The sequence below is a fragment of the Embiotoca jacksoni genome, unplaced genomic scaffold (genome assembly GCF_022577435.1).
Source record: "Embiotoca jacksoni isolate LCO1_2020_lvr unplaced genomic scaffold, fEmbJac1.0.p SCAF_1, whole genome shotgun sequence".
NCBI classification, from domain to species: Eukaryota; Metazoa; Chordata; class Actinopteri; family Embiotocidae; genus Embiotoca; species Embiotoca jacksoni.
Genome location: NW_027185229.1, coordinates 25,888,664 through 25,908,318, shown reverse-complemented (window position 1 = coordinate 25,908,318; position 19,655 = coordinate 25,888,664). Strand labels below are relative to the sequence as shown.

The following is a 19,655-nucleotide window of genomic DNA, read 5'->3' as shown; positions in this document are numbered from 1 at the left end:
AGCTAGAAATGTCAGACGTTCATTGTCCCCAGAAGATAAAATCTACTGACCTTAGTGATCAACTTACTTTTCCTCAAGTGCCGCCATGCAGAAAGTTGGATAGTAAAATATCTCAACAATTATGATGAGGTGCTTTGAAATTTAATACGGACAATCAAGCTTTTGTCAGATTACTTTGGAAAACTCTTTTCTATTGGGTCATAATATCACATTTATTAATTTTAATAAATTGACCAACTATGAGAGCCTCTGTTGTACTTTGTGTTTTTCCTACTGGCAAATATCAGCATCTGAATATGTTAATGTATTATGGAGATAAACACGTGATGAAGTACATGCTGTGTAGTGTAATATATGCATTTTACCTGCTACTTGCATTAGACAGCAGTTATTGTGAACATGTTGGTGTTCCTGTTTATCTGTAGACTCTATGTAAAGGAATAAAATTAGTCAAATGTATTTTTTTGTTTCATAGAAAAAGAGTCTCTTAATTTACGAGAAACAGATTTTGCTTTTAGAGACTAGCCGTATTTTCATGTTTTTGTCCTTTCTTTGATCTTTTTTTTTAAAGAAAGAAAATTCTGGCCATTTTTTAATCCACTTGAATCATCTGTCAACTCCCTTTAATCGGTTTGACATTGATCAGAGTGGCGCTGATGTAATGGGGTTTTATTCGGAGGAGGCTGTGTCCCGGTCTACCCAGCGTACCTCTGTGCTCGGTCAGCAGTGCGCGCCGCTGCGGAAGAGGGCTCCGCCGCTGTGCCGCGTGAACGCGCCTGTCCATGCGGTTTGAATAAAGAAGCAAAAACAGGAGGAAAAAAAAAAAAGACAACAGCTGGTGATGGAAAGACATGAAGCAAAGAGCAAAGACCGATTTTATTCTCTCATCTGAACCCGGTCCCGGTGTCCGGTGGGTCCGGTTCTCCGCTCAGCTCCTCCGCTCTTTGTCAGACCCGGGCGCGTTTGTGGGTTTTTTTTTCCTCTGAATGAAGACGCTCCACCGGAGGAGGACTTGCTCGTTTCAGTCCGCCAGTGAACCGGCAGCGTTCAAATTTCTTTACATTTCTGAGGAGTCCGTGCAGTGAAGGTTTTTATTTCCTGCTGGATTTAATCATCTTTTGTTTGGAGAATCATTGCTGCGGTTTACACTGACGGAGGATTCACCCAGCAGCTTCTTTAATTACCTTTTTTTTTTATCAGCCGGTTAATACTCCTTCTTCTTCACGGGACTGTGAGGTGTGGACGCACCGCTGATGGGATTATTTCACATCTGTTTGGTGGATTTTTAAATTGATTTAATTTATTTATTATCACTGACTCTGCGTTGTGTCTGCAGTCTTTTGTGTGGAGCGGATCAGTCAGACTCTTGTTAGACTGTCCTGGTCCTGTCCTGATCCTTTCCCGGTCCCGGTCCCGTTCCCGGTCCCGGTCCCTGTCCCTGTCCAGTGTGCCCCGGATTGAGGAGCACCATGCCGGAGTGCGTGTCAGTGCCGGAGTTCGTGCACGAGGTTCAGGAGGACTGGAGCTCTCCCACCACCTCCTCCTTCGCCTCCAAGATGCTCAGCTGCAGGAACACCGTCTACCTGCTGGAGGAGGTCAGTACAGACGGAGGGGTGGTGGTGGTGGGGGGGGAGAGGTGGGAGGGGGGGGACGGACGTAGTAATAGTAGAAATAGTATCGTATTTAGATGTGTTGATCGGGAGAAACCTCACAACTGTAAAGTCATCGTTTTGCTTCAGGGGTGGATTTAACTGCCCCCCCCCCACGCCCTCCCCGCCCCCTCCCCGCCCGGCCCTCTCTGTCTGCTGTGTACGCCTATACAGTTTATTTTATGTAGGGGATCTGTGCTGTTGTCAGTATTTTTAACCCCATCTCCATAAAAATTACATTAAACGTCACACTGACATGTTTCAAGAAGGAGAACCTACACAGATGATGTCATTTGTTTTTAGAGGATTGGAGCTCTTTTCAGGACTGTGTTGCACCTGTCAGCGTGGGACAATTTACTCTTTATTCTCAGTCTTCATTGTAATCTATTGTTATCGGTGACATTACGTAATGCAGCTCACCTGTGAGGATGTGCAGAGCCTTCGATAAATATCCGCAAACACAACATGTTCAAACTGAACAACGTCTGCAAAACATTCACCGCTCATTATGAGCTCAGGTCTGCATCAATATTTATGGAGCGTCTCACAATCCCTTTAAGGAATCGCACTTGAAGTTAAGACTAAGTAAAACTGCAAGGTTGCAGTTTACAGCCATTTCTGTCCAGATAGATATTAATTCATGTGGTGAAGACTTTGATTTAAACATGAATGCTTCACAGCAGGTTAAAGATGGAATAACCCAATGACAGTGTCGCCAATTCAGTTTTTGACCAAATATGAAATGTTCCAGGTGTTGAACAATGGCCTGAAAAGTGCTTTTGGCATAACATCATGATGTCACAGTGATCTTTGACCTTTTGGATATAAAATGTCGTTACTTCATCATTTTATCCTATCAGACGTCTCTGTCAAACCAGGTCGTAATTAGTGGATGAATTCTTGAGTTATGGCTACACACACACACACACACACACACGCACACACACACACACGCACACACACACACACACACACACACACACATACGTGCTTTTAGAGGACACCTTTGAGCTTTGACCTTTGACCACCAAAACCTAATCAGTTCACCGTTGTGCCAGATTTAAAGGAATCCCCTCAGGACGTTTATGACCTATCACGAGAACGAGAACGGGACGGACATACGGCCGGACAGACGGACAAGCTGAAAACAAAACGCCCGCGGCCTTTTAAAACAAGTCTTCAGCTCATTTATTCATGAGACTTCCTGCCCCGCGACGTTCAGCAGAGGGACCGAGAGAGGTGTCACTGTTTTACCAAACACTCGGAAATATAGGACAGCGTTTAAAAATTTAATGGCAGAAAACGGCACAGCTTTGTACCTGTGCAGTCACACAGGGACGACTTTAAGAGCAGAGGAACTGAACAAACTACAACCTCTGGTGCCGACGTCATCGTCGTTGCTGCTGTTCCACTTTCTGGTTGCAGTTGAACAACTTCCACCGCGTTCGCTCCGTTCACTCGCGTGCTCGCCACTTTCTCCAGAGTCGAGACGTTTCGCTTAACAATTTTGCGTGGAGCTCACGGGAAGTGGTGTTTGTCAGAAGTCGCCAAAAAAAAAACAAAAAAACATAAATATTGAATGAACGACATAATTAAAACAACATCTACGGCTCATCGAGCTCGCTGTCGGAGGCCAACGCGTCACTGACGACAACCACAACAACACCCTGAATATTTTACCTTCACAGGATGCTGCTGCAACAGGAGCTTTTGGGGGGTAAATAAAAGATACCTCGGTACGCTGCCATGCGCAGTTGCTATAGCAACAGATCATTTAATGAAAAACACTGGGTTTTCACACAGATTTTTCACAAATTTCAATTAAATTTCAAGAAGGAAAAAAAACCAACCTATTTCTGCTTCTATTAAGTACAGTTAAGTGAATTTTAACAGCTGGTTCGTCGAGGTTAACAGCTGATAATTAAACCAGTCGCCACGGCAACATTGTTGAAGAGGCAAAGAAGTGACTTGGGCCAGATCAACTTCATAATGACGGAAAAAGAAAGTAGAAAAGCTTTATTTTTATGTATTATTTTGAGCAGAGCTACAGTTTCCTCTTTGCTCTGAACGCGTTGGTGTCAGCAGACATTTTGTAACTCAAGAAAGCTGATATGATGCTTTTATTTTAAATTCCAAAAGTAACAACAAATGATTTGTGTAACTGACGTTTTTTTCTGGCCTGTTAGAAGCGACTTATTTCATTTTTGCCTCGGGACAAAATTTATTTATTTTTCTAATCGATTCAATTAATGTAGTTGTGAAGTTGCTCGGCTGCTGTGTGAGGTCTGTGTGTTTGGACGGGGGGGGGACGATTTACACCAGCAGGCAGCACCCCCCCCAACACACACACACACACACACACACACACACACACACACACACACACACACGCGCGCGCGCGCACACACACACAACCACCACCTCAGTGGAGTCACTGACCCGAAGCCTGAAAAACAGACTCCAACTGCCCCCCTCCCCACACCATGTACCCCCGACAGAGTCAGCATATGTTACCACGGCAACAGGTTAATACTCATCTCCATTCATTTCTATTGTTATTTGATGGTAATGAGGAGGAGCCAGCGTTGTGATTATTAATACGGTTGTGAGTTAATCTGCAGCCGGCACACTGGTGCTGCATTCACAGGAGAGCCCGGAAAGTTGTAAATTATAGCTTTGATGAGAAATGTTTTATAGATAAAACACTTTGTTTGTGCTGTTTTTTTTTTTTGTTTTTTTTTTAAATGTCAGCAACACATCAATAAGCAGACGGTCCAACACACAACACAAGGGGGAGGTAAAAATAATATTACTGTTTCACAACAGAGACCGCTTACATGAGTATAATATATCCATGTTAATGTTATCAATAATAACCCTTTTTCTACTTTGACAAGTCACATTGTCTGCTGTGAAAAAGGCATATCGCCGCATTCACATCAGATGAGTTCACGTAATTATCCGTTTCCCCCAGTTTAAATAGAATTAAATCCATTATCCAGGTTGTAGTTCAGATGTCACATGTTCAAGTTAAAGTAAAACAGCCGTCATGGTTAATATACAAATTATAGTGGCTCAGTGCTCGATTTGTGCCGACTGCCGGATCCACTCCACTCAGGACTTTTAAAAAAAATCTTTTACTTCACGTTTGTCTCAATTAATGTGAGATTAAACTTTTTCTCATCTAAAGTTCTACGCAAGAAACCCGGAAATAACACCATTACTGAACCTTTTGGTGGCCTCATGTCATCATATTCTTTTAATTCCTGTCTTGATCACGTAATTTAAGTGAAACATCTTTTCACAATCAATGTTTATAAAACAGGAGCAGTCATGTAAAATCTTTTGTTTGGTTTTTTCACATTCGGATGACTTGTTGTCTGCTATTCAATGTTAGTATTCTTGGTTCAAAGTGTTTGCAGGTGCGCAAACGTGCAGAACAGTTTCGGTGGCCGTCAAAGATTTGGCAGTGGCAGTGTTTTTAACAATTTGCTCTCCGTGTCGAGTGACTTTCTGAGAAGGAATGCAGCTCATGTTTGTGTAGTTTTATTGGTGTTTTTTGGATGCACAGCAGGAATCATCTGTAATGAGTGAGAAGCGGCAGCATAAGAAACGCTCACAAGTTTTTTTTTTTTATAGATCACGTGGAAACTCTCCCATCATATCGACTCGCACATCCTGATATAATACGGACAGATCTCGGTATAAACGCACGTATATCTTCTTGTGATTTAATGCTGATGAACTCTGTTGGACTGAAGCTTCAGTTCCAACCGGCAGCATCCAGCTGGAGCTGCTTCATGTGGAGATTGTGACTGGTGATGGTTCACACACAGGAATGTAGCTGTCTGCTGCCAGAACAAAGCACGTCCTCTCTGTGTGTGTGTGTGTGTGTGTTGAGTCAGCAGGTGAATTACTGCCCCCCCCCATTCACACACAAACACACACACACACACACACACACACACACACACACTGACGGATCAATAATGTGTTTGTGTTTGTTCAGGCTCTGGACAGCGACCGGTTGGTCCTGCAGAAGATGAAGAAAGCTGCAAAAGCCAAATACACATCAGGACAAGGTACACACACTCTCTCTCTCACACACACACACACACACACACACACACACACACACACACACACACACACACACACACACACACATTAACACACCTTAACACACATTACTGCCTTTACTAACAGCGTTTCTCTGTCAGACCACGTGTCTTACCTGGAGCAGTACATCAACTCCATGGAGAAGCTGTCAGTTAACTGTCACTCAAACGGCGAGACGGAGGTCGGCTCCGCCTTCTGCCGCCTGGCCGACTTTTCCAAAGAGCTCCTCTCTCCCATGAAGAACCTGGTGAGTACAAGTAGCGTGATATCACAGAGGTCAAAGGTCACACACACCATCCGCACCTGATAAGGAGTTGCCATCTCCAATTACTTTAAAGCTGGTTTAACCCTCCTGTTGTCCTCGGGTCAAAATGACCCGCAGCTGTGTTCAACCAAGTTCTATTTTATTTCTATATTTTTTGGGATCATTGGTCATCATTCGTTAAAGAAACCCTCACAGCCTCCTTGTCACCAATGATCCCAAAAAATATGAAAATAAAATAGAACTTGGTTGAACACAGCTGCGGGTCATTTTGACCCGAGGACAACAGGAGGGTTAAAGTCTTCCATCTGGATCGTAATTGGTCGACTGGAAATACATAATGTGAACCCTGTGATTAGTGCTCAACTGATCATACCAAACTCCCATCGAAAAATTTTTAATTTATTAACCTCATTGAGAAAAGCTGTTTATTTCAAACTGGAAAACTTTTGATCAAAACCATAATGGGCCCTTAATTCTTTAATTAGCGAATCCAGTTTTCTTGAAATTAGTTTGCCCTAAACTCCACTAAGATCAGCTCGTGTTTATTTAGAAAGTGGTTCACTCCAGACTCCACTGGGAAAACCTTGAATTAAAAAAAACAACAACAATGTTTTGTTCTTAACTAGTTCAGCACAAACTTTTTGATTGTGGGAGTCTTCTCAGTTGTTTTTATAAAGTACTGCAGATGTGCAACAATTTTCTTTTATATTTTAGTACAAGAAATCATAATTTTCATGTTAAGCAAAATGTGAAGTATTACCCACGATGCTTTTCAGCAGTTAAGTTTTTCCACAGTAGATGACCTGTTGTTTGTTTATGTGTGTGCAGTTAAAGAGCATGCTCCACAACATCAACTTCTTCATGGACTCTCTGGTTAAAGGAGACCTGAGGGAGGTGAAGGGGGTGAGGACTCTGTTTTATTCACTGCTTTCATATCACCTGCATCATTCATATAAACTGTAACAGTGACAGGCTTCAGGTCAGTCCATCTCTAAAACCTGTTACAGTCATGTTATCTACACGTGGCCTCAACATGGTTCTGCTGGTCACTTTTTTCTCTTTTCCTCAGTAATGATAATTATCTGGTTCTGTGATTTTTAAATTTTTTTTTTTTATTGTCATCTGTCTTTTTGTAGGATCTGAAGAAGCCTTTTGAGAGATCATGGAGAGACTATGAGAGCAGATTGTAAGTGATGATCACCCTGAATTATAATGAGAGTGTTTACATGAATGCTGGTATGTCATATTATGCCTGTGAGGTGTCCTTGTTATATGTTTGTGCATGTAAATGTCACATCCTGGATAAATTAGACGCCTGGATGTGCACCTGTTAAAGTCTCCGTGTTTAGATAAGTAAAGTGTTTAAACTCTGTGTGCAGTAAGCAGGTGGAGAAGGAGAAGAGGGAGTTAGCTCGTCAATATGGGATGGTGAGGAGCGAGGTGAGCGGTGGGGAAATCGCAGAGGAGCTCGAGAAGGAGAGGAGATCCTTCCAACTAAGCATGTGCGAGGTCAGTGACTCCGCCTCCTGCTGCTCTGTCACCTTTACCCTCATCTTTTACTCCGCCTCTTCTCCCCAATCATCACATCTGTGTCGAATAAATTGACTCCCCTCTCTTTCTCTCAGTATCTAATTAAGGTCAATGAGATAAAGACGAAGAGGGGAGTCGACCTCCTGCAGAACCTCATCAAACACTACCACAGCCACAACAAGTAGGATCTCACAAACACGCACACTGACAGAGCTACATGCTGTAAACTGACATGGTTGTGTTGACTGTGTGTGTGTGTGCGTGTGCGTGTGCGTGTGCAGTTTCCTGCAGGAGTGTGTCTCCACCACTCAGAGGTTGAAGCAGTACATGGAGGAGCTGAACGGAGTCCTCACCACGGTACAAAAACAAATAACGGCAGCCATACTTGCAGCAGCCTGTAGGGGGCGCTGGCAGATTGTTGGTGTTGTGTATCAATAGAATTTGTCCTGTAGACTGTTTATGAAAAGGGAAGTAGTCTACGGGTCTGAAAAGTAAAACCAATGCAGAAGTGGCTGAAAGTGTAATACCACTGAGGGCCACTAGGGGGCTGGCTCTCAAACCTCTAGGTCCAGAGACTCCCATTAAAGAGAGCATCAGTTTCTCTCATGAAATACAAAGTCAATACATTTATTGCACAAGTCATTCTGGCGTCTTTAGATCAATTTGCTCCTTCTGATCGGTGTGCTGATGGTCCTTCTGAAAATGACTTCAGGATTAATTAGATATTAGGCCTCAGAGAGAGCTATGTTTGGGGGCTTGCCTGGTTTGATTGACATGGCTGAGGTGCAGTCAGGTTGCGGGTATAAGTGGGCGGGACATAGTGTCCTCAGGTTCTCGGTCAGATCCACCCCTCTGCTGGCTCCAAAATGCCAAACTCGAGGCTTCAAACTGCAGTTCACAAATCAGCGGGTGACTTGATCCAGTCAATAAAATGATCTATCATACCAAGAAGTACTCAAAACGGCTCAATTTAACTACAGTCAAATGATCAGAACATCATATGATTGTTGATCAGCATCAATCTTTACGCATCGTTTATTTCAAAATAAAAGTGCACTGTTAGTTCAAATAACTTAATCTGTGATTAACCAATGAAATCCCAGGTTGATGGGAGGAGCCAGGCGGCAGCATGTGAGCCTGGAGTCGTTCAGCTTTTCAGGTGAGCTGTTTGTGTGTCTGCAGGTGAAGCAGCGTCAGGAGGAGGAGAAGAAACAGTTGTGTTCTCTCAGAGATCAGCTGAGGCCGGTCGTCCACACAGAGCAGGTCAGACACACAAACACTTATAAACACTTACTTTATATTACTGCTCGACAGATGATTAACGTGTGTGTGTGTGTGTGTATGTGTGTGTGTGTGTGTGTGTGTGTGTGTGTGTGTGTGTGAAGGACACTTTACCTAAGCCGGTGTACAATATGCATCAGCTCCTTGGAGACAAACAGTACGGAACAGAGAGAGCAGGATTCCTCTACAAGAAGAGTGACGGGTAAACGATAAATAAATTCATTTAATTCCAAAAATAAATCTTAATCCTCAAACAACCCTTTGAAAGTCTGTCCTTCGGCGAGGACTGCTTGAACTGTTCTCACTCGCAAAGTGTAAAACTCAAATCGGTCCTCACAGAGACAGACGTACCAACAGACGGAAACACTCAACAATGACAGTCGGTGTTATCAGTGTGACTTAAACTGTGTTTGTGTTTCAGGTTGAGGAAAATGTGGCAGAAGAGGAAATGTTCAGTTCACAACTGTTACCTGACCATCGCGCACGCTACTGTGAGTGTGTGTGTGTGTGTGTGTGTGTAGCTGTAACCTTTGACCTTAAACATTAAAGCTATCATGTGTAACATTTGCATTAAATCCAACCACAACTTCACCTTCATCCAAGATGCATGGAAAAGTGTAAAGAGATTTAAAAAAAACAGACAATGTTTTGGTATTTCTAAAAGCTTTCTATAAAACATTTTTAAAGTAAAAACATATAAAAGATAAACAAAGATGAACAGATACACCAGCCGTACTGTTTAATTCATGTGATTTTATTTAATGTTCTGTATTTCTGACTCGCTGCTTGTTGAGACATTTATGATCGTTGTTTTGTCATATTTTATTCACCTTTTATTTTTGGCGTATGTTAATATTTCACAGACTTGCTATGTATTTATATTTTTCTTGTGTAGCCGTCTGACCTGAATGAAAGGTTTTCATACAAATAAAGATTTGATGAACTGAATCTTTTCAACCTCCTTCTCTCTCTCGCAGCCGAATAAACCTCCTACCAGACTCAACCTGCTCACCTGTCAGGTCAAACCCAGCGTGGAGGACAAGAAATGCTTCGACCTCATCTCTCGTAAGACACGCACGCACGCACACACACACACACACACACACACACACACACACACACACACACACACACAAATAAAGATGACCCAAGACCTGTGTGCATAAATAAAACGTATGTGCAGAACCAGCACTGCAATCTTTTGATATCCCAGATTAAAGTTCATTACTATATTTGAAATACATTATAAATGTAATGAAACACAATATGAAAACAATAGATTTACATTAAACATATAAATGAAAGTTAAACACACGTAATTCTAACGGACACTTTTTCTTCCAGATAACCGGACCTACCACTTCCTGGCTGAGGATGAAGCTGAGTGTGTCGCGTGAGTAAAAAAAAAAAAAAAAAAAAAATAGTCAGACTGTTCATTAAAGGGCCACTCCACCAATTTTACACATTTGAATCTGTTTGCAGGTCTTTAAGAGTACTGGTGCGTAGTGTAAAACATTTATGAAGATTTTTTTTTTCTTCAAAGAGAGCTGTAACAATCTACATGTCCTCAAGTGATGTGACTTGAGTCTGCGTTGGTTTGGTCTGAAGATTTAAAGTATGAAAAGGTAAAAAAAATCTGGAGGTTCGAAAGAAAGAAGTGCGTTTATCAAACCTCTGCTTTCTCTTCTCATCTCTGCTTGCGGCTACATTAGCTGCTAAACACTCCTGAATCTGACGGAGTTGTCAGAGTTGCATTGTGGGTAATGCAGGCACCAGGTTTTAACGAGGAAGAATTTGTGAAATATAAAAAAGTCTGCAAATGTTAAAAGTTTTAATTAAAACAAAGTATTAAAAATGTGTTTTTTGTGTGTTCAGCTGGATCTCGGTGCTCAGCAACAGCAAACAGGAGGCTCTGAGTATGGCCCTGGACGGGGGGAGGAAAGGGGGAGGAGGGCCCGAGAGCAGCGTGGAGGATCTGACCCGGGCCATCACGGACGACATCCGACGGATGCCAGGAAACAACAACTGCTGCGACTGCGGCGCTCCAGGTAACGTCCATCAATGAATCCGTCAATCAGTGAGTCCTGTCTGGTGTCTCCTCCCAGCTGATCTCCACCAGCGTCCACTTTGTTTCCTGGAGGGCCTTTAATGTGAAAAAACCTCCAGGAAGTGTTGAGGTGAGCTCACTCTCTCTCTCTCTCTCGCTCTCTCTCGCTCTGCAGATCCTGGATGGCTCTCGACCAACCTCGGCATCCTGACCTGTATCGAGTGTTCAGGGATCCACAGGGAGATGGGGGTCCACGTCTCCAGGATCCAGTCTCTGAGCCTGGACAGTCTGGGCACCTCGGACCTGCTGGTGGGTCGGACGAGTCGAATCCACCAGCAGTTCATCCAGTCGTCAGTCAGCTGGGTGGAACAATGAGATCACTGGACAGGACATTCACATAATGCAATTTATAAAGTTTGGGATAAACCATGAGTTTAATTATGAATCAGCTTCTACATCCAGGTAGCTTAGTGGTAACAGCTTCGTCCTCATCTCTTAACACTAACTGAATATAAAGGTTTGTTTGTGGATCTTTCTTATTTAAATGCACCGTGGGAGCTGTAGTTTATTCTCCCTTCACATCTTTATGTACACCGGGTTTTACGTTAGACTTTTAAATCAAATAACCACATATTTACCAGCACTGTTATTTATTGTTTTCAATTATTATTCAACCAGTCACCAAAACAAGCTACCTGAGAATATGATTGATGGGACTGTTACTATGGAAGAGGCAGATAAAATAATTGATCTCACTTTGCAACTCTACAATCCAGCTTCTCTATAAGGAAGCTCTATCAGCTGTCGACCTCTTTGCTCCACTTGATTAACACCCAGCGGACGACAGGACGGGTTCATAACGGATTAACTCGTCATCTAATAAGTTACATCACATAAATCACAGTTATGTAGCTGCAGGAGGGTGAATTTCTTCCCGTCACATGGAGGTAGCAGGACGACAGTTTTCCAGTCAGCTCTGACTCGGTCGTCACGGTTCTGAAGTTAGATTCAGACCTTTTGTTTTCTGTTAAATTCCTTGTTCTTCTTGCTCCTCCAGTTGGCCAGGAATGTCGGTAACTCTGGTTTTAACGAAATACTGGAGGCAAACCTTCTGAGTCCTTCACTGAAACCCTCCCAACTCAGCCACATGTAAGACACACACACACATATATATACATACATACATACATACATACATTTGCAATCTTAAATTTTAGTCAAATTTAAACAAATGTGATGTTGTGTGTTTATGCTGCGCAGGGCGGAGCGTAAAGACTTCATCCTGTCAAAGTATCAGGACGTTTACTTTGTGAGGCGGAGCCACAGCTCGACCGCAGCGCTGCGATTCGGCCTGCAGGAGGCGACCAAGAGCTGCGACATCTACACTCTGATCCAGCTGTACGCTCAGAGGGCGGAGCTGAGCCAGCCGCTGCACACACACATACAGGTACACACACGAACATCTTAAAGGTATACACACACATACAGGTATACGCACGAACATCTTAAAGGTATACACACATACAGGTACACACACGAACATCTTAAAGGTATATACACACATACAGGTATACACACTGACATCTTAAAGGTATACACACATACAGGTATACACACAAACATCTTAAAGGTATACACACATACAGGTACACACACGAACATCTTAAAGGTATATACACACATACAGGTATACACACTGACATCTTAAAGGTATACACACATACAGGTATACACACAAACATCTTAAAGGTATACACAGGTATACACATGAACATCTTAAAGGTATATACACACATACAGGTACACACACAAACATCTTAAAGGTATACACACACATACAGGTATACGCACAAACATCTTAAAGGTATACACACACATACAGGTATACACACGAACATCTTAAAGGTATACACACATACAGGTATACACACGGACATCTTAAAGGTATACACACATACAGGTATACACACAGACATCTTAAAGGTATATACACACACAGGTATACATATGAACATCTTAAAGGTATATACACACACACACAGGTATACATATGAACATCTTAAAGGTATATACACACATACACAGGTATACACACGTACATCTTAAAGGTATACAAACACACAGACACATACAGGTTCATGCACAGGTGCACACATCAGGTATAATCACACACTTTCATGTTTCCGTGACAACAGGAGAAAGGGGAGGCGGCGCTCCATTTAGCCGTCCTATTGGCCGACAGGACGTCGCTGCACATCCTGGACTTCCTGGCTCAGAACTGGTCAGTCTGCTGTGACGACGTTTGTTGAGTTGTGACACCTCAGTGTGTGCTAGTGTCGTACACCTGCATGTTAACCTACATGTGTGTGTATGTGTGTGTTTTTTTTTTGTCAGCTCCAATGTGGACGTGCAAACATCAGCAGGAAACACGCCGCTGCACTACAGCTGTCTGCACAACAAGAGTGACTGTGTGAAACTGCTGCTGAGAGCCCGAGCCAGCACACACATCAGTAATGCACACACACACACACACACACACACACACACACACACACACACACACACATCAATACATTGTACTTGTGAATTCCCTCCTTACCCCCATATTTTCACCGAGTGAACCTGAAATCAAGTCTTAACTCTCCAAAAAAAAAAGTGAGACATTTTTGAAGATTAAGACATTTTTCAAAAGTAATTTGTATTTTTTTTTTTAGTTTGGACATTTTTAGAGATGTGGGACATTTTTTGGAAGAATGTTTTACCTTCCATGTCTTCCTCAAATGTAGAAACACTCTTGTCAACGATAATGACGACAGAGGAGGTCTTTCAGTACATTAATATTTGAACTGTTTGTGTGTTTCAGAGAACGAGTTAGGAGAAACTGCTCTGGACATGAGCCGCAGGTTGAAGCACAGCCACTGTGAGGCGCTGGTGAGGTCATCACTCTGATTTTCGGTCCATTTCATCATCGATCAATGAATCAAACTTCATCTGTAAAAAAGAAAAGTAATTTGGGACCAAATCACACGAGAAATATAAGTAATGGGAAATTAATGATAAAACCAATAAAGTAAGAATAATTTTAATACTAAATAAATGAAATAAAACCAGATGAAAAAAAGTAAATTAGGGAATAGAACATTAAAACATAAATACAATGACATAAATGAATGAAATAATCAAAAGCAGGTAAAAATGTTATGTTGTGTTCTAAGTTCTGAAAGACATTTAAAAACAAAAGTGATTGTAACAGTTTATTTGCGTGTGTGTGTGTGTGTGTGTGTGTGTGTGTGTGTGTGTGTGTGTGTGTGTGTGTGTGTGCAGCTGCAGCAGGCCCAGTCCAACAAGTTTGACCATCATGTCCATGTAGAGTACGAGTGGAGGCTTCGTCATGACGATCTGTACGACAGTGATGACGACTTTGATGACAAGGTAACCATGGCAACTGACAGTATGATTATCCAAGAACAAAACTGCTAAAAAAAATTCTGCTCTTAAAATAAATATTACGTGATGTTGATATGCGGAGGTTCATGTGGCGTGGGGGACCGGACTTCTTGTATTTTGTGTTTTTATATATATATTTTGTGGGGGTTTTTTGTGTTTTTTTTTATACTTGAGAGAATAATCAATCATGGTGCATAAATTCTTGATAAAATAAAAGCTTAATCACAAAATGTTGTTAAATCACAATGCTTCCATGTAAGTTTAAACTTTTTATTGCAACAATAATACTCATAATTTTTTAGTGGTGTGACTGTTAGTGGTGCTAACAAGTCAAATATAATACCACTTTCCTCCTCCTCTGTTGCAGAACGGTCCAGTGAAGAAGGAGCGCTCCTCTTTCTCCTCGTCCTCCTCCTTCACCCCCTCCTTCTCCTTCTCCTCCCGTCCCTTCAGCTTCAATCAGTCCAACTCCTCCTCCATCACGCTGTCCTCCTCCGGAGCGCCGGGAGGAGCAGGCGGAGGTCTCCTCAGTGTGGGCAGGAGGCTGGCCATGGCCATGGAGCTCCACAGCCGCCCCTCTGGCTCCGTCCCCAGCCCTCCTCCTCCTCCCCCGTCCTCCCCCGCACCCCCGCTGCCTCCCAGGGTCAAAGGTGGGTACTCAAATAATGGCATGAACAAATAATGCTGGGTCTCTAATAAAAGCCTGTTAAAACAAACCCAGACAGCTGGGATTACCTTCTGTCTATAAAGTACCTGGTAAATCCAGGATGATGTATGAAGCCATTAATTCCATCAGTAATCATCACGCTGAAGTGAAGTGCAAATTAAAACATGAGAAACCCAGAAAACATGGAGGCTTTATATCAACATATGTTTAAGTTAAAACCTGATTCCTTCATTTAGTCTGAACATTAAAAATCATCCTTTCCTCTCTGCTCTCTTTTGCTCTCCAGCTCCCAACGTTCCTCCTCCTCCTCCTCCTCCTGCTGGAGGCGATGGAGCGGGGGAGGAAGAGGATGAAGAGGGTGAGGTCTTCTTCCCCCTGACGGGAAACAGAAAGACGACTCCGCCCCCTCCCATTGCCGTCCGACACCAGAGGAGCTGCTCCGAGTCCAGCAAGCACGGTACCGTCTGAGAGACACACTGCAATTAATCTGTCGGGGTGACAGTGTTATTAACTGTGTGTGTGTGTGTGCGTGTGCGTAGATTATGGGTTGCCAACCAGTCCGAGGATCTACAGCGGTCCAGACTCCTCCTTCAAGAAGTGTGTGTAAGTATCTGATACACAATCACACTGAACGTAAACACAACCACACGCACTTGGAATAACGCTTCTGATTGGTCAGTGGTGTAGTGATGTCAGGTCAACCAGGGTGTCAGTGTAGACGTGTCTTTTCTTTAAAAACAACATCCTTCTTTGCCAGTAGTTTTGTAGACTTAACTAACACAGTAATACAAAAATAAACTTGAATTCGTTTATTTATTTTATCATCATGACATCCATTTTGTCGGTTGAATTTCCTGTATCTACTTTACACATTCATGATGTCCAAACCGTGATCAAAACCCACGGAAAAATATACAATTAATCATAATTAAATACATTCTCTGAGAGATCCTAAAGATACATGTGATTAAGGTCGGAAGTTTGTTCTTATAAATGAAACATGAAGAAATTGAAGCGGCTCTTGTTTTTATCTGAACTATGAGACTGCACTGACCTCTGGTGGACAGAAGATGTATTACAGGTCAAAGTGTTCAGCTATAAAACACCACAGATCTTAAACTGCCCTCCCCTCTCCTCTCCCTCTCTGTCTCTCCAGTCCAGCTTCTCCTCTCAGCTCGCTGACTGAACGACCAGACAGAGGTACTTCCTGTCCAGAAACATCCTCTCACATCTGTTTAATCTCTCCGGAGTCTGTGAAACGCTCACATCTGCCTGTGATCACCGTTAGCTGATAGGGAACAGTGGAGGAGACGAAATACGATTATACATTTGACTTATTATTATACTTTTTGTTAATCCAGGAGTGTCAATCAAATATGTTTATAGCTATGTGACGATTGTTAATTAATTAGGAGAACAATTTATAAAGAAAAAAAAGTTACAATTTTGATAGTTCAAGATTCTCAGATGTGAGGATTTGCCAGCTTTTGAGCGAGTTACCAAACAAAAGGAAACGGCGATTAAAATTTTTGTAAGCGTTATCTGGCATTTTGTAGACCAAACAGTTACTTAATTGAGATGGTAATCTACATACATCTATATATAAATTCTAGAAAATAACCGGAAATATTGACATTAATCTCTCTGAGGTTTTCGGTGGGCAGAAAGTGACGGTAGCTCCTCCCACTTCCTACACCCTGCCAGTAAAGCTCCGCCCAACATGTCACCCACCAATCACCGATCTCAGAGCTTTGACTGTGACATCAGAGGCCCCGCCCCTCAGCCGCTTCCTCGCAGATCATTGGTGAGACCTTTAAAAACGCTTTCGCCCTCCAGGTTTATTAATACTATTAGTAGAAACATTTCTTGTGTGATTTGCTTCTGTCTGTCAGCCTCGGGGAACAAGCAGCCGGCGGGTTCAGGCGCTGTATGACTGCCAGGCCGACCACCACGACGAGCTGAGCTTCACTGAGGGTCAGGTGCTGGTGGTCCTGGCCCGGGAGGACAGTGATTGGTGGGTGCGTATCACCATCCTGCTCTCTGATTGGTTCTATGACTGATGGGACGAGAAACAGTCAGTGTGGCCTCAGCTGACCTCCTGACTGTACTGGAGCTGCAATGTTTACTCGATCGCAGAATATTTTGGTTGATTATAATTCATTAATAATTAGATTTATTTATTTCGCCTCTGACTTTGAACAGCCGTGTTTTAAGTTTCTCCACATGCACAGAAACTATGTATGTGTGTGTGTCTGTGTGTATTCATTGTGCAGCACGGTTACATAGAGGATGAACCGGACCGGAGAGGTTTGTTTCCGTCCTCCTTCGTGCAGCTGCTCTCCGACTGACATGAACCTGGACCAGACCAGGAACCAACCCGACCCCGGACCAGCACAAATCCAGATCACATCAGAGCCTGGAGAACCAGAACCAGCTGAAGCTCAGATCTGCGATGGACCGGGTCAGGCTTCCAGGTCTGGTCCTACTTCACCTCCCAGGATTAGACGGCGCCGCTCCAGCATCCTGCGAGTTCACAGGACAGCCACTGTTGTCACAGCAACCGCTGTTCCTCATGCCTTCCGTTACCATGGAAACATTATGGATGACCTTTCGGTGAAGACACTTTATTTTTCTGTGGCTCGGGTTAGGTCAGGATAATGTTTGCCAAGGAGACGGACTCACACAGACCGAACAGCGATAAATCGAGGCTTAGGCTGCCGATACGTTTATTTATTTTTTAAAAATTATTTAAAATGAAAAATATTTTATTAAGCACAGATAATGGAGGATCACTTTAAAATACAGCAATCAACGTGGCGTTTATTTTGAAGTTAATCTAAACTACTTTAATTCTAATTTATCTATTTTAATTTATTTCATGTGATTAAATCTGTGACGACAAAACAATACGAGCCACTTCTGCCACTTTTCAGGCTTCTCTTCCTTGTTGGTGCAGGACCTAAGACTTTTAATGGACCAGATAAGAAACCAGAGCAAAACAGGTTGTAGGAAACTGAAGACCAAAGCTCTAAATTCAGGTAAAATCAGTGTTTGGGACAGGATGGATATAAACACAGACACAGATGGGACCTCAGATGTTTACAGGTCTGTAAATGTGGTCTTCAGAGGAAGTGAAGCCTGAAACGGGAAACATCTGATGCTTCCAGCTGCCTTCGATGTCTGAAGATATCACAACACTTTGGTGAGTGAGTACAGCAGCGTTCTGCTGCCACTATTACAGTAATGACTTTACTCTGTGTCTTGTTAAACTGTCAAGATTTTCTTATTTGTCTTTTTATAACAAGATATTTTTCTCTGAACTAGATAACCCGAGTAATTCGGTTTCAACAAGAAACTTCTACAAAACATATCAGCGTTATAACCAGGAATAAATCAAAAAATTGTACTGAGTTAAAGTACTGTTACTTTAAATAGCTTACTAAGATAAAAGTAAGCCAGTTAAAATGTTCTGAGAAAGTTATATTGTATAAAAAGGTCTGGTCACAAAAGTCTAGGCCTCGACCTGCGATCACACCTCTCAGTCCCCGAATGTCAGTCAGTAAATGTGTAGAAAACACATCTTTTTCATAATATTTATATATTAATATATTACAATACACCAATTTTGTTTTGATAACAAGGAAAGTTTCCCGTTAAAACTAACTAAAAACATGTCATAACATGGAAAATATCTTGTTATAACGAGCTGATTTTTTTTTGTCACTGCCGTAAATAGGAACTTTTATTGACACAAAACTTCTCTGCTGAACTTTTGTCATCTGGGTTTAATTGTTATAACTTTTACCGCCAAAGTTTGTAAAATTTTTCCAATAGAAAAAACAAAACTCTTTGATTGTTTCAGATTGTTTCTTTTTGTCTGTGGTTTCAGTTGATCTCGTCTGTTTGGTTTCTATAAATGATGATCAGCAGGTTGTTGGTCAAGTGAGACTTACACTGCGACTCCGTTAAAAGACTCACATTTTAACAGCTAAATTAAAGCTATGGTAACTGGACGTACATCATACACATATTTGTTTGGTCAGCTGTTGGCACTCTGCTCTAAATCTACATTACACGTGCAGATGTTTAGAGATTACAAGCAGCTGATTGGCTGATTTAATTTGCAAAAACTTAGTTGTTAGGTGTGAGGATATAAATCTGTTTGCAACCACTGAGCCTGTCGACTTTGCAACTACAAAACTTTACATCCAGATGTTAAATCCAGCTCGGGACTCAGCAGGTCTGCTGCGCTGTCATTTAGTGGCTGAACTCAGGTTTTATGGCACGTTCAAGCGCTTCTCACCAGCTCGTGAAGTGGATAATTTCCTAGTTTACTGGAAGGAAGTTTTCCTGGTCAAGGCAACAAATGGTTAAATCTCAGCAGTGACTAAAAATGTGTAAAACAAGTGGCAGATGTTTCATATTAAATGTTCCATATTTTAACGTTTCTAGTGCTTTATTTATAGGCCTGACATCGTCATGAAGAAATGTTTGTGGTTTTCTGTGTTAAAACGCATTTTAATACCATTTTACACCACCTCGCTAAAGCCTCTGTGGACATGAGAAAAAGATGTCTTTAGTGGGTGTTCCTATGGCTCATTAATATTAATGAGCATCTCCTCTGATTGGCTGACTATTTTCTGAGAGACG

At 42.2% G+C, this 19,655-nt stretch overlaps 1 protein-coding gene across 1 annotated transcript; it reads left to right on the top strand.

The window, feature by feature from the left end:
• Nucleotides 1-748: 748 nt before the first annotated feature.
• unm_sa1614 (un-named sa1614) lies at nucleotides 749-18,856 on the top strand. The gene is made up of 28 exons (XM_069150072.1): nucleotides 749-1,595; nucleotides 5,659-5,731; nucleotides 5,870-6,015; nucleotides 6,862-6,936; nucleotides 7,170-7,219; nucleotides 7,413-7,542; nucleotides 7,659-7,744; nucleotides 7,845-7,920; nucleotides 8,746-8,826; nucleotides 8,949-9,046; nucleotides 9,266-9,335; nucleotides 9,822-9,909; nucleotides 10,189-10,237; nucleotides 10,720-10,892; nucleotides 11,067-11,200; nucleotides 11,949-12,040; nucleotides 12,152-12,338; nucleotides 13,087-13,172; nucleotides 13,286-13,401; nucleotides 13,755-13,822; nucleotides 14,216-14,323; nucleotides 14,706-14,988; nucleotides 15,292-15,462; nucleotides 15,545-15,608; nucleotides 16,162-16,205; nucleotides 16,655-16,809; nucleotides 16,898-17,023; nucleotides 17,279-18,856. The coding sequence occupies exons 1-28, from the start codon at nucleotides 1,470-1,472 to the stop codon at nucleotides 17,351-17,353; spliced, it is 3,030 nt and encodes a 1,009-aa protein (XP_069006173.1). The 5' UTR covers nucleotides 749-1,469; the 3' UTR covers nucleotides 17,354-18,856.
• The last annotated feature ends 799 nt before the right edge of the window (nucleotides 18,857-19,655 follow it).

What these genes read in the sequence shown, in the direction of transcription:
- unm_sa1614 (XM_069150072.1), top strand. Translation starts at nt 1,470, where the DNA reads ATGCCGGAGTGCGTGTCAGTGCCGGAGTTCGTGCACGAGGTTCAGGAG. An exon ending in GCTGCCTCCCAGGGTCAAAG is followed by an intron (nt 14,989 to 15,291) that starts GTGGGTACTCAA and finishes TTTGCTCTCCAG; the next exon opens with CTCCCAACGTTCCTCCTCCT. An exon ending in TCCTCCTTCAAGAAGTGTGT is followed by an intron (nt 15,609 to 16,161) that starts GTAAGTATCTGA and finishes CTGTCTCTCCAG; the next exon opens with TCCAGCTTCTCCTCTCAGCT.